Source organism: Archocentrus centrarchus, chromosome 11, assembly GCF_007364275.1.
Source record: "Archocentrus centrarchus isolate MPI-CPG fArcCen1 chromosome 11, fArcCen1, whole genome shotgun sequence".
Taxonomy (NCBI): domain Eukaryota; kingdom Metazoa; phylum Chordata; class Actinopteri; order Cichliformes; family Cichlidae; genus Archocentrus; species Archocentrus centrarchus.
The window spans coordinates 9,107,114-9,122,448 of record NC_044356.1 but is presented as its reverse complement, the minus strand read 5'-3'; the positions used below and the strand labels follow the sequence as shown (position 1 = coordinate 9,122,448).

Here is a 15,335-nt window from a genome sequence, read left to right as displayed (position 1 = left end):
AAAAAAGAAGTGCAAAAGCTTCAGATAAACACAGACAGCCTGTGGAGTTTTATTTAATACAGGTCTGAAAAACAACAACGTGACAAAAATAGTTAATTTACACTTTAGAAAGTTACTTTCACACCTGGATCAGACACTGCTGCTAAACACAAGGTGAAGGGGAAGGAGTAAATGTGACAAACTGTAAAAAATAACAGATTATACACTTAATCCAAATAATAATAATAATAATGATACAGTGCAGGTGTTTCCTATACAAGTAAACCTTTAATCCTGGTCAGACTGATGATGCAGGCATTGTGAAATAAAGCAGTTATAATTTAGACTTCACATGTTCAGCACAGCTTTGAAATTTAGGCACAGCAGCTTCCCGACCTGAGAGCTCTTCCATCAGGTGATAAATTATTACGTGAGCTGGTTATTTTCTGAGTTAAGTTTCTGTCAGTTTGTAACACTGAATGTGCAACATATCTGCGTTGTAAACATGTAATTCCTGGTAGAAAAATATTTAATAACGTATGTCTTTGTCATCATTAGAATCCTATTAAAGCTGGTTGTAAAAAGAAGAGGTTTTTAGTGGTCGGTGCCTGTAGAAAACGCTGTTAAAGGGTTAAAGTGCAGAACGCCTGAGCTTCCTCCTCTGTGTGCTCAATATCCCTCATTTGTCTCTTTTCCCTTTTCACTCTTATGTCAGATCTTTTTTTTTATAAACTCAGAAGTCCCGAGAATGACTGATCGATCATCCCGATGGGTTGGCACTCTAATACAGGTTTAAGTCTCTTCCACCTGTTCGCGAAGAGCGTGCGGTGGGTTTTCTTGCTGAAAAACCTCCCTTATTCGTGCTATGCAGACTCCCGCAGCCACCTCTGTCTCCTTGGAAAGCTGGGATAGGCTGAGGAAGCCATGTGGGAGGTCCTCCGCTACGGTCAGGCTCACAGGCTGGCCCATGGCTCGCAGCTTCTTGGCAAACATCACGGAGTCGTCGAGCAGGGCGTCGAGAGCGGAAGCCTGCGTGGACAAAACAGTCAACTCAATCTCTGCTGTGAGTAACAGACTCCATTCACCTCATACTCCATTTGTATACGAGGAGAAATCAAGTAAGCTAAATGTTAGCACGTAACCCATCTTACTGCTGTGTTCAGCCACCGCGTGGCTCAACACAACAAAAAAAAGCTAAAATAAGTTGAAAATTATACTGTAATATACCTGATCTCACCAAGTAAAGCCTGTGCTGGAAGCTCTGGGCCAAACTCATTATGATTATGATGTGTCTATTGTTACAAATGCACAGAACTGTAGCCAACCTCATATATTTATCAGGCTACAAATCTGAATTTCAGCAAGATTTTAATCAAAAGGTGCGCTGGTTAAACTGTCCTGAGGTTGTGAAATAAACCGCAGCATTTCTATTAAATATGAACTCTTCATAACTCCTTTCTTACCACTATGTGTACAGGCGGCAGGCCTCTCAGCATGCTGTCAGGAGCCAGCAGGGGTGACACAAACGGATTCCTTATGACCGGACAGGATGTTGGGTTAACCGTAGCGAGGGACTCAGAGCGCAGAGGCTCAAAGCCTTGTGGGTAATAAATCTGAGCTCCACAGTTTGATATGGAGGCCTGGGTGGACGTCTTACTGGTTTCACTCCTTCTCTGCGAAGACGACCGGGAGAGCGTGCCGCCTGAAGTACGCCTCGGGTCCAGAAAGGACTGGATCCAGTTGGAGGCTCCCTGGGTGAGATCACTGAGCAGCATGGCGGTGTCTCTGCCCAGAGTGCTCAGAGTGCTGCTTCCCATTGCAGGCTGCACCGTCTGATAGTCTATACCTGGGAGGATAACAATGTCAGACGAGCAAAAGAAACAACAACAATGCAGAAAACACAAGTATGGCACAAGCATCATAAAAGAAAGTTTAGTGATGTCATTGGATCACAGGCTCGACGCAGTTATTGCAAGAAAAGGATTTGAAACTAAATATTAATTATTATTTACTGATATCTATTTGATCTGTTGCAATACTTTTGCTCACAAGAAAAATGGGTGGATTCAGAGAAAATCTCCTGAACTGAGAATCAGATCCAGACCTGGAAATAAAAGCAGAGATTTTGATGATTTTTTGATGTTTTTAGTCTACAGCAAAAATAAAGGGACTGGCCTCACAGTTCCAACACTTTTTTTTTTTTTTTTTTGGGGGGGGGGGGGTATGTGAGAACGACTTGTCGATATTGGTTACAGTCACGTATGATCAAAGGCTGAGGCCTCTCACCGGATATTCCAGCTTCCTCCCATGAAATCGGTGATTCTGTGACTTGTAGTTTTGAGCAGTCATTAAGACTTGATGAGTGCTCCACTGTATTTGAGAAGAACGACTAGAAAACAGCTTCTACTTCAGAAACGTCTGGGATCAAATCCAGTGAAAAGGGCAACAATTACTTTTAAATGATCTCTGACAAAGATCTTCATCCTCAAATGTAATTGATAACAGTGTTACAACTTTAGACTTTATTCCAGGAAGTCTTCTTATGTTTACCTTAAACTATGTCTAGATGTACTATATTTACATACCAGTAGACTCTCATTAGGCTTTTTTTTTTTACCCTGAAACACTCCTGGGTGGAGCTGGATGGTTAAACTCAAAAGACAAACAAACACCATTGTTAAACAAATGCAGCAACCTGACAGAACAAATGGAAAAGAAGAAAAATATGAGTCATAAATTGATTAGTGAGGCTGTGCAGGCTTTTTCTGGCTTATCAGGCCAATGATAAAGTCAGAGAAGGAGAAAGTGACAGGCAGCAGCTGAGTGAGCTAGCATGTGAAAGGAGAGAGGGAGCGGTGTTAGTAAAAACAAAGCAGTGAATCATAAAAATAAGACGTTATTTTAGGACAGTTTTACGGCAGTTACATTCCAAAGCACTGACAAACACGCCCAAAGCTCTGCACAGCCCTTAAGGAAGGTGCCGCTCGTAAATGACGAGCAGGCTGCGTCACGTCTGCCGTGGCTGCTTTGCTTTGTGTGTGAGTTTGTGTGAACCACAACCACCACGCACACACCTGCAGCTCTGACATGCATCGAGGCAGCTGAGCTGTAACCCGCTCGATGTTTTTAATAATCTCCTCTGTGTGAAAACAGCTCTCTCTACGTCAGCTGAAGCTTGAAAATTTAGCCAAAATGCACTTTTTTAAGTTTTCTCCAGAAAATGATCAGAAAACAGGTCAAACATCCAGAATAGCAACGCTTGTTTTTGTTACTAAATGTCACAGACATCAGCCTGCTGCAGGTTTGCAAGTGAAACTATGACTGATACTGATGCTTAAAGTTGCTTATAGAAAACAAGAGTACTGCTGAGTGGGCGTTGGCTGTTCTGGATCCATAACATGGGGAAGGTGGGGTGGGGGTGAAAGTGATGTTACAGTAAACATCGTTGGTCACATCGTTCTCGAGTTACAGACAACGTTAAAGTTTCTGTGGAACAGCTGCCGCCGCCAACACCGCAGCTACAAAGGTAGCTCGGCTTTTTCTAAAAATTGTGCTGAACAGAAACAAGATTTTGGGTTTAGCTTGCGACACTTGGATTAGTTGTAAAATTGATCAAGTTCCAGTTTTTAACAGAGCTTAAAGGGGTTTTTCATGCAGGCACCTTCTGAAGTTAGAAAGGCTCAAAAATGCAGGAAAAAAATAACAGATTCAATACTTCAACATTTCGATGCAACCTGAGGCCCATGGAGCGGCTGTAATTTAATAAATATTCACACTGTAAAGGAAAAATTTTGCATGGCTTCAATAAATGTACCAAAGTTATTGTACATAAAATGAGCTGATTCTGTCATTAACCTTTATGGATCTTCAGCTCAGTGGGAATTACACACATACTACAGCCTAAAGGACACTTTTTGCTCCCTGGGGGGGGGTTCCCAGATGGAGAGATGGAGAGATGGCTGAAATGACGTCATTATCTGCCGCATCAAAGCTGGCTGTGGCATAACAACAAAAACTGAACCATAGATGAGCTGATCTTTATGTTGTTTCGGCATATAAAACATACCCAGTCAGACAAAGCAAGAAATCCTTATGAGATTATTACAATGAAGGCGATAAACACGTCTTTTTTCAAATAAAGCTAATTGAATTTGATTGGCACCTAATTTGGTTACAAAATGTTAGTGAACGGCAGGCCACACAAATGAAACGTTCCAGTGGCAGTTTTTAATATATGGCTGACCAGTTGAACCAGTAAGATGTCTAGGCGGTGATGGGTCATGAGCAGACACTTTGTTTTTAGTGCAGACTCAATCAGAAGCTCGACAGGGCAAACAATCAGCTAGTTACTTAATTTTTTTCCTCCCACATTTTACAGTTTATACATAAATCCTCCTGATAATCTGTTTTTGTCGAGGGTGCCAGGATGTACCCTAGTGTTAAATGAGGTGAGAAACAGCACACACCTAAACACTGTGCAGACACAAACACCCTGCACGCACACATACCTGCGTAAGCATTAATGCACTTGGTGAGAACACCTAAAGGCAACAGCGGGTCGATGAGAGTGAGCAGGCGGGAGGGCGAGGCGTCAGTGGTGAGCAAGGTGGCGGGGTAGGCGGCCATAATGCCGTCAGGGACTCGGATGCCAGTGGACATGGCCTTCATGGACACAGTGATGCAGAGGTTCCCCCCAGCGCTGTCCCCTGCCAGACAAACGCGCTCTGCAGTGGAGCCTGAGAACAAAAATCATCTGTAACTTCTCATCTACATGTGATAAGGTGTACTGCTGAAAGTGTGCTTGTTTTTCTTAAGACATTTCAGGTTGTTTATCATTTTTTTTTAAACGAATCTCTCATTATATAAGAAAATTAATTAAACAAGAGACAATACCTAAGGTAAAAATAGAGAGCATATTTTATTGGGCTTAAACTTAAAAGATTTTGAGGGAAAATTTGGAAATATAAGGTTTTACTGGTCCAGCCCACTTGAGATCACATTAGGCTACATGTGGATAATGAACTAAAGTGAGTTTGAGTTCTAGCAACACTAACACACACTAACCCAGCAGATGACAGTTATTCAGCGCCCAGCAGTAGGCATAGAAACACTCCTCCAGAGCTCTGGGAAAGGGTGCTTCAGGTGACAGAGAGTAGTCGACGGAGAGGACCGGGACATTCAGCTCCTTCGACCAGCTCCGAAGATAATTCTGAATCATGAGGGGGGAGGGGGGTTAAAAGGTGTTTAAGGAGTTCATTTTTGCAGGACTGCAAGATCTAGTGCCAACTGATATTATCATATGATCTCAACAGCTACGACAGGTTAAGGAACAGTTAACATCAGCCTTCTGTCGTCTACCTCATGGGATTTGGATGTCTGGGCCACAAAGCCCCCTCCGTGGAAGTGGATGAGAAGCCAGGGGGAGCAAGGCTGCTTCTGTACCCAGGGGAGATGGGTGGAGATGGGGGGAGGTTTAGTCCGGGAAAAAGCGAGAAGCTCTTCACTGTCCTGTAAAGTGAGGGGATAACGAAAGAGGACATAAAATAAAGGAAAATAGCAATAATGCATATCATAAACTACAAACAATCTTTTAATAGAAATCACCTTTTAGCCTGTAAACAATCAGATTTTTAGCAACTCTGTAATGAACACCTTGAATTTTCCCCCTGTGCTCATTTTTTTTTTTTGCATTTTTGGCGGCTTTTATGGGCAGTGGAGAGAGACAGGAAATGGGGAAATGATACAGGAGAAGACACACAGGCAAACTGGCGACAGGCCGGGACTCGAACCCGCGCCGCCCGCACCGCAACACGGCATATGTATGTGGTCGCCGGCTTCACCACTAAGCCACCCAGGCGCCCCCTTGTGCTCATTTTTTGTCTTCCCTCCATATAGCAAATGCCACTGATTACTCAAATCATCATCTAGTAATTATACCCAACCTCAAAAACACAGAATGCATTCACTGGGCTTGTCCTGTAAACAGATTTGTATATTGTTTTTGATCTATTTTAGACCAGCTGCTCGATCCTGTCAATGGATGGATGTAGTCTTTTACATATTTCTGCCACATAAAGTTTCCTTGTTTTTTCTTCTTACTGACTCTTTTTTCTGCTTTTACACTCTGAGAGTTGTAGACCTTCACCTGTCCTTCTCGAAGCTCATGGGAGATCAGACGCATGTGGACTGGCCCGGGGCCCCAGTGGGCAATTGGAGGTGACACGGTGACGGTCAGCCGGGGGTCGGAGGCCAGAGGAAGGCGTAGAGTGACTGGAGGCACAGTCATGGTGAAGTTCACCTGCACTTGTTTTGAGGCTATTCTGCTGAAGCCCTGAATGGAGGAAGACACACAGGAGAGTTCAAGATGACTTCAGGTAAAAACTAAGTGAAAGGAAGAGTATGTGACCCTGCCTACTGTGATAAGGCCGGACTCTGTGAGGTTCCAGAAGGACTTCCAGAACTGCAAGTCCAGATTCTGGGTAATGCGTTCAAACTCAGCGCCCCGGAGCTCTGGATCCATAACGTACTTCCCTGATGTGAGGAGAGACAAGGCTGCAGTACCTGGAGGTAGACAAACACTTATTTTACAAACTGTTAACATGCCCAATTCAGAGGACGGAAATTTAACTTCCAATAATACCATAAACAAAAAAAATAAGACTCACCTAAGCCAGACTGCTGTTTACCAAACGTTTCTCCGTATGAAACCATACTTATGACAACGGTCTGCAGGAACGGGCGAATGGAAGGAGAATACTGTGAAACAAAATAAGATGGGCATTTAATAACTGCATTCAACATTCAAACATTCAGTAACACCAGAGAGTTTCCTGGCTCAGAATGAGCCTTTGGTGGGTGACATCGGAAATAAACTTGCTTAATCATTGGGGGGGGGGCTGGCTCAGAAGGTAGAGCAGGTCATCAACTAATTGGATCCCTGGCTGCTCCAGTCTGCAAGCCAAAGTATCCTTGAGCCAGATACTGAACCCTCAGTTGCTCCCGATGTGTTCATCGGAGTGTGAATGTGTGTGAATGTTAGACAGAAAGCACTTAAGATGCAGAAGGTGCTTGTATGAATGTGTGCGTGAATGAGACAGATTATATAAAGCTTTGAGCGCTCATGTAGAGTAGAAAAGTGCTATATAAGAACCAGTCCATTTACCAGTTAATCTGCATGCAGTAAAGACAATGAGTTTGTATTACAGAACGTGATGATAGTCTATGAAGTCTTTGCTGTTATTTGATAAATGTAAATGTATTTTATGCTGCCAGTTAAAACCTTTTAGGCTGGCACCATAAACAGTACTGTAGGACTGCAGGCGGCAGAACTTAACTAATTAAACATTCATTCTGATTGGTGCTAAAAATCATGAAAATAAAGTGGTTTAAAAATATGTCCCCACTGTTGTCTGACCTGAAAGCCCAGACAGCGGCCGTAGAAACACGCCTTGTGCATGGAGCAGTACTCCTGCACAAAGCTGCGGCTCAGGTCCTCGTCCTGCAGGGAGTACAGCTGGCCGCAGTCATTGTCGTTGATCAGCTGCTGGGCAAGATGGAGAAGAGCGCGCAGCTGGCACAGGGCGCTGCAGTACGCCTCCATCTCAGAGGCGTTGTGGTCAACCCTGAAGAAGGGACTGCTGTAATTGGAGGCAATGTAACGGGCCTTGTGAATGACGTGCAAAAGGCACGCCTCCAAGACCTGAAAGAAAAGACAGGAAGAAAGAAACAACAGGAATGTTGCATAAGAGGTAGGACGACAATAACAGAGATGTGATGAAATGTGCCAGTGTTTTAGGAATTTTCAGTTTTGCGGTATTTAATTGTTAAGGTTTTTTCCAGCTTGAACACATCTGCATGATGAGTCATAGTAAGATCACCACCAGGCCTGACCCCCAAAATGGCCAAACGAAAAGTGGACATTGAAAACAGGGGGGAGGCAGAGGACCTGAGCAGGTGAGCTGACAGCGCATCAGTGCATCACACACCAGGAAACACTGCAGCAAGGTCCTGAAGACAAAACACGTCATAAGCACCGGAACACAGACTGTCAACTTTATAAGAGGCAAAGGTTTAAATCAGCGGCAGTTTCGGTCTTTTCTGGAGGAAATAGCTTCTGAATTTGGTGACGTTTCTGATCACACAGGTGTGATGAGCTGCCTGAGGAAAGGTGTCAGTTCATGGAAAGTAAGAAAGAAATATACAAAAAGAAAAAACTAAATAGCTTGTTGTTGGAAGCTAAGCTAAGCTCACTAAAACAAAAAACTGACTACTGGACAACCCTAAATAAAATGGTAAGTCAAGTTTAAATATATGTATGTTCATACATACAAAAATATTAAATCATCAAGGACAAAACAGGACGAGGACCGTAGTCACGATTATAATATTCATGATACTGTATCATCTGAAACACACATTTCTAATATTTGCAACAATGTAACTATTAAAATGTTGCATTTTGTCTTTAACACACCTTTGATAATAAGCTACAAACTACAGTTAACACACACCAAAGACTTGAAAAAGAAATCACACTGTGGGTCACATAAGGTCCAAAAACAGCATCATACCTTGACCAGTGTGCGGTAGCCGTTCCCGGGTGTTTGAGCATCAAAGTCGTAGTGGTGATAGACGGCGGTGAAGCTGGTGACCACAGGCTCCAGGGCGCGGCCGTGCTCCTGAATCTGTTTCATAGACGAGACCAGACGCTCGACCGCAGTGCTGTACGGTAAATCAGAAGGCCCACACAACACAGAGATGTTGTCCTGGCATACTTTCTCCAAGGCTGCAAACACAACCTTGCAGTCCATTTCTGAGGGTGGAAAGGAGAAAGAGAGGAAGAAGAGAGCACTGAGTGAACTCTTTTAAAAGTCCTCTATACTGACTCTGTGTAGACCTCTGATGTGCACCACATATGTCTGAATAAAAGGCTATCTAAGGGGAAACCCATCGATTGCAATGATCTCATTGCTGGTGATTACACTGTATTATCTGTTCAAGGGTAAAAGTCCACCCAGCCTCATGAGAGTGACTGACTGTGATGATATCACGCAATAAAGACACCATCAGTATTTGTTGTTGTAACTTTTTTCAGAGATTACAGGAAGAGACGCAGCAGTGAGAGAATAATAAACACAAATCTGTGGGGGAATTCTGCAATGGCGAAGGCGGTGCTTGTCAAATTCACTGAAACAAATCAGGCACCCTTGATCTACATTACAGCATAACTAGGAATGCGTCCAGTGGTGGACTGGCCATTAGGGCTGTGTCATATCAACTTCTCCACAACAACACTGGTATAAATGTTTACATGCTATAAGAATGTCATATCACAACATCATTGCTATAGCAACACCATGCATTTACCTCCCCTAGTGCGCACAACAAGACACTGCAGGTGTGACAACATCCGATGACCTAGAGGGCTACTTCAAAACCTGCAGTGAAGCAGTGCTTCCTGCTAAAGGTGGAAACAGACTCGTTTCACCACTTGAGGCAGAAACACACTGAGGACTACAACCAGGCTACGAAGGAGGAGATACTAGCAGCCAGTGATTTGCAACCCAAATGTAATCAAATGCTCAAGCATCACTGGAGCACTCACGAGCTGCACTCCATGTGACAGGAAGTGCAACTGATGCAGTTATGTGGTGGTGAGGGAGCGCTTTATGCAGCTTGTAAAAAAAACCCCAAAAAACCCAAGATACAAACTGCCCGGGTAGAAAATATTTTTCAGTTTTATATGACAATATTGTGCAGGCTCCCGAAGAGTTACGAGGATATTTTATTATATTTTAGCATTAAAACTATCATTTCAATTAAAGAGCTTGCACACAGTGGTGGATTAACCATTACGGAAACATAAAAATGATTTTGGTAAATAACCAATACTGTTAATTTAGGGCAGCTGTGGGAGTAACCTGGGTGGTGATCTAATACATTTGTTGAGCATGTTTTACTTAAAATTTTCAAAGAAAACATTTAAGCTACTGTGGTGCTTTCATTTGACTGATGCTGTGACACTACTATTGTAATGGACTAGTTCTTATATAGCGCTTTTCTACTCTAGCTGAGCACTCAAAGCACTTTTATTATAACGCTGCTGCTGCTGTCGGCAGATTCACACTTCATCAATGACAGTAGCTCACTGGAAAAGGACAGAAAATGCCCTTCATTTACTTGCACTCATAAATGCTGCTGCCTGCAGATGCTGATTAAATGTTTAGTATTTCTTTTTTATATCATCAGAAATATCATATAGAAAAGAAATATTTTATATGATTGAAATATCACGATATTTCAATCATCAGAAATATCATTGAAATATCGTGATATAATTGGGAACATGCACCCCTACTGGTCACTGGGAGAGCTGGGACCTTTCCTGGTGGCCTACTGGTCCTACTGGCCTGCTGTGAGTTTGAGCAGCAATATTATAAAAGCAGGAATGAGTTCACACATCAGGCGAGACTCTGTAACGCTCCTCTGTGCCTACTCTTATCACAGAGTCCATAACACACACCAAAGAATAAATATCCATGCACGTAGCCTGCACCTGTCTCTCAACAGAGGCAGAAACTGTCGACCTGATTCTCTACATATAACATTTGACGAGGCCATCCATAATGAATAGGCACTCTTTATTATGGAAAGGTGGAGGTGAGGGAGAAACAATAAAAAAGAGATACAGCTAAATGCTGAAATACCAGTGAGAAACCAGGCCAGTTAAAAACACTAAAACAGACACACTGATTGCATTTTTCAGACAGGCTTTACTAACACAAACAATACCCTAAAATATTCATTTGTTCTCTGTGTGTGATGTTTAAGTCAAACTGGACGTTTCTTTACAAATAAAGAGTGAGGAACACAGCTTATTTAATTGAACACTGGTATCTGATTGGTGCTTCCCTAAATATCACACATACTGCAGGAGAGGACTTAATCAATACCCGATCACTTCTATGCAGGCAGTTCTGGATGTAGATATTATGATATATATAATTCATAAAAGGATTTATATATGGCTTTTAATGATGCTACATTAAAAGCCATCTTATTAATGTTCATGCAGACAATGGCCCAGTCTGTGCTCTGTGGCTTTAATGAAATAAAAAAACAAGTTAAATCTCTCATGTGTCAACAGCAGCTGTCAGCGCACAGAGCTGGCAGCGGAGAGTGAAATCAGGACACTGTGCCAAATGTGGAGATGTTCATAAACACTGGAGGCTTTGTCACAGTTTTGACACATGGTTGATTGTGTTTTTCTATTTCTGGTCAGTAGTAAGAGCCTTAGAGAGAGATGACTTTTAGGCTTCTAACAGCATTTTAATGCTGTAAGGGCTCCAGTATCAGGGATCTAGCCAGACAAAAAATCTGATACCCAGGGGGTTGGGGGTTCCCCGGGAATCGGATGACCGCTTGCTAATAGTGAACAGTTCTGATAATGAACCGGTGAAATTCTCAGCCCGGTGCAGACCCGGGCGATCAACCGCTGACCAGAACTCTGAGTATGATGCACAACTGCTTGCAAACACCGAGTAAACAGGGATTAGAAAGAAGCTCACACAGAAAGCAGCGAAAAGCATGTTCCCTTCTCTTTTCTGAGATTGTTCCCTACATGAAGGTCCAAATCCAGTTTCAAAGAATCAATGAACTCCAATAATTCCCAGAAACATCAGTGGTAACTAGGACGCCGGGCACAGATAAACCTCAGTTCCTGGGAACCACACCGGAAAATTATTCCGTGCGGTTATGCTGTGAAGAGCTGTTTAAGTGTGAGGCAAATGCTACAAGGAAAAAATAAATAGATCACCTCCATTTCTAATCTTTGCATTTTTCCCCTTGGAGCTTTTCAGAGGTCTGATGGATTTATTCTCTATTATTTTGTTTTTCTAATGCAGCTCTTTATATTATTTGGGATCCAGGGCCTTCAATGAATGACTAATTAAATGTCATGGCAGTTTAATACATAATAATGTGAATCAAGCTCATTTTTCATGTTATAGTCTGAATGCACATCCTTTATTCCTTTCTCCTCCCTGTCATTCACAGAAATTTCATTGCTTTCGTGTTAGCCTACTTAATGCCTCTTCAGCTCTGTTCCCTTATATATGTAAGAAAAGCGAGCATAAACAGGGTTATATTTTTTAAGCAGCAGATAAGTTCAAACACAACTTTTCAAACAGCTCGATAAATATCAGCTAACACAAACTGTAAAGCTCACAATCCCTATGCTAGCTAAGAGTACAGAGGCTGTATTTAATTAATTTGTCATCTGAGATGGAGAAAGTTGTAAGACAGAGAGGACAGGTGAGGAAAATAGGATTGTTTTCAAAGGTAAAGCATGTTTATTTAAATTTAGGCTGATGATGTTATTTAGTTTTCAATTAGCCAAGGCTAAGCTAGGGGTTGAAAATCAGGCACGATAACTCGTGAAACATCTACTCAGGTAATATCTGGATGAATTCATTTGGCTCAGCGCAGCAGCAGCAGTGCAGATCAGCTGATCTCACAATACAATATACAATCTCACAGGAGCTCACAATACACATTATTATGTGGTCTGAAAGTATGGTCATTCTCCTCCCAAAGCTGCACTGTTACACCAGATCTTTGGATTCCCCGACCTGCCCACTTTAACCCCTGCTCCTGGAACCAGTGTTCCAGTTTAACTGGATCATGTTACTTGGTGATAACTGTTTACAAATCCCACGAGCTCTTTCCAGATGTTGCACATTAGTCTAGGCCTGCCAGCAAGTAATCAGGTTTGACAAGATTAAATACTTTGCCAAACTCAATGGAGACTCTCCTTTACCTACATGCATCTTGTTTACTTTTGCTTAACACAGGTATGTACCTACTCAATAGACTAGAACATCGTGGCATATTGTTGTATAAAATAGACAATTGTGATTCATCTTTTACAGATCAGCCAGTTATGCTGTTACATTTGTTTAGCTTACATGCTTACATGTATCCTACCATTAACCATCAATCATTTTCTTCCACTTATCCAGGGGTGGGTTGCGGGGGGCTGCAGCCTAAGCACAGAAACCTGGACATCCCTCTCTCCAGCTTATCCAGGGGGGAACACCGAGGCGTTACCAGGCCAGCCAAGAGATATGATCTCTCCAGCGTGTCCTAGATCTACCCCGGGACCCCCTGCCCAGAATGCTTCACCCAAGAGGCACTCAGGAGACATCCTAGTCAGGTGCCTGACACCACCTCAACTGGCTTCTTTCAATGTGAAGGAGTAGCAGCTCTACTCTGAGCCCCTCTGCAACCGACAGGTACAGCATCCGCCTCACTGCAGCCACTCCCCCAATCTCAATCTGTCAATAAATTTGATTTGAAACTGGCAGACATGATGAAAATGTGATGAGCCTTAACTTATCAACAATATTTATCACTCCTATACTGTGCAATATTCATTCACCAAAGTGCAATATTCACCCACTGTACATCATGTTTATATATATTATCTATTTATTTTATTTTTTATACATTCTATTTTATTTTATATATTTATGTCTGAACTTTTACAGAGTGGCACTGAAAGAGGAGTGGCCTTCCAATCTCATTGTACATTCTGTATAATGACAAATAAAGGCATTCTATTCTAGTCTATTAATAGATACAATCAGTAATACCAGCCCTGACCTTTGTTACAGTCTGGCCTGTTTTAATGTCATTCACTCAATGAAGAGGGAAAACAGAGACTATGAGTGGCCTGTATGGATATATTTAGTTATATTTCCTCTATCAAAGTAACCAAAAACACCTTTTGTAGTTGTCAGCACAGGGTCGTGTTGTGGGTCACCATGTAGGGCAGCTCTTTTGGGCAACTACTTTATTCCTTTATTTAAATATTTTAATTCGTGCTGTTGATTTATATTACCTAAAAGTAAAATTAATGGTGTTCACAACTAAATGTGTGATTCTACTTTTTCAGCCCGTTTTGGTGACTTTAACTGGAGTTTAAAATGTAAACAAATATCACCAGATAAACTGAAGCACCGCCTTGAATGAGTCTTTCAGTCTGCCGCTGCCCAGATGTGAAATGTGACTCACAGATCCACCTCCCGTGGTGTGATTTTCTGATAGCATTACATTGCCATTCAGTTTGGAGATTACATAACCAAAGATAAATTAAATGAGGCGTTTACAGCAGCTTGATAACATCTATTTAAAGGGACACGCCTTTCAGTTAGATGCGAGCCTCTCTTGTACTTTCAGCTTGTTGTTTCCCTGCTAAAACTCTACTGAACAAAATAAAAAGCCCAGCTTGTCACATCGCAGCCGCTTCCAACCCAAACAGCTAACAGCAGCAACCACCTGTCAGCGTGAGCGGCTCCTCTGTTCGCTATCAATTTCCTTCACGGACATCAACTTCTCATTTTCATACTGCATTATTCCGCTTTTTAAAAACTCCAGACGGTGTCTTGTATTTTTTTTAACCATCAAAACGCTAAAAAAAAAAAAACCGCCGCTCCCATTGTCGAAGCTAACGACCACCAACCGTTTGCTACCGGTGACAACTTCGTCCATTTAGCGAAGTTTCGGGACTACACACGCTTACTCCTACTGCCAAACAGAAGCGTTCACACACAGGGACATCGGTTTTAACCATCACAAACGTTCCTCAGCTGGATAAAGCGCTACAGATAACCCTGGCACGACAGATGTTATGGTACTGAGGCGGATATGTGACTTCGTTGTGTGTTTAAATGCCTTCACTCACCTTCCCGCATCTTCTTCCTTGATGTTCTGACTGTATCTGTGAGCGCGCCCGCTGAACGCTGGGTAACGTCACGTGAGCGGAGCGCGTGCGCGCGTCTGCCATGGCGCCCGGTAACGTGATGAATCCACAGGATGGATAAAAACATCGAGAAATGTTTTATATATATAATTGAAATAAAAATAAAACATGAACTAAAACATTAAAAAAACTATATTATAGTTTTAATGTTTTATTTCTGGTTTTATTTTTATTTCAATTAGTTTCTATAATTGAAGCTTATTTCCGCCGTTGAATTAAAAAATATATTTTATTTTATTTTTTGCCATCCTGTTAAACATTTTTTCTCAAATATCTGAGAAAATACCTTTAGATGTTGAGATATTAAGCCGAAATTCTGAGAAAATCACTTGAAATCTGGACTTATGGATGGCAAAATTTTTTTTTATTATATTATTATTAATAGCGGTATTTGTCAGGGCAAATTTAAGAAGTTTCGTGTCATATGAAGTGAAATTAGACCACACTGACAAAGACTAAAACTATTTTAAAACTCATGCTTGTTGTTTTATTTTAGTTCATATTATAAGGACACAGTATTATGTTTTTCTTTTTT

General features: G+C 41.9%; 1 protein-coding gene across 1 annotated transcript; it reads right to left on the bottom strand.

Annotated features, from left to right (window-relative positions):
* Positions 1-681: 681 nt before the first annotated feature.
* Positions 682-14,810, bottom strand: lipea (lipase, hormone-sensitive a). Its single transcript, XM_030741707.1, has 11 exons — positions 14,723-14,810; positions 8,550-8,791; positions 7,394-7,678; positions 6,645-6,735; positions 6,395-6,540; positions 6,125-6,310; positions 5,338-5,487; positions 5,044-5,188; positions 4,488-4,715; positions 1,443-1,825; positions 682-1,008 (listed from the first exon to the last, which is right to left on the bottom strand). Exons 1-11 carry the CDS (start codon positions 14,730-14,732, stop codon positions 772-774), a joined length of 2,103 nt encoding a protein of 700 aa, XP_030597567.1. The 5' UTR covers positions 14,733-14,810; the 3' UTR covers positions 682-771.
* Positions 14,811-15,335: the final 525 nt, after the last annotated feature.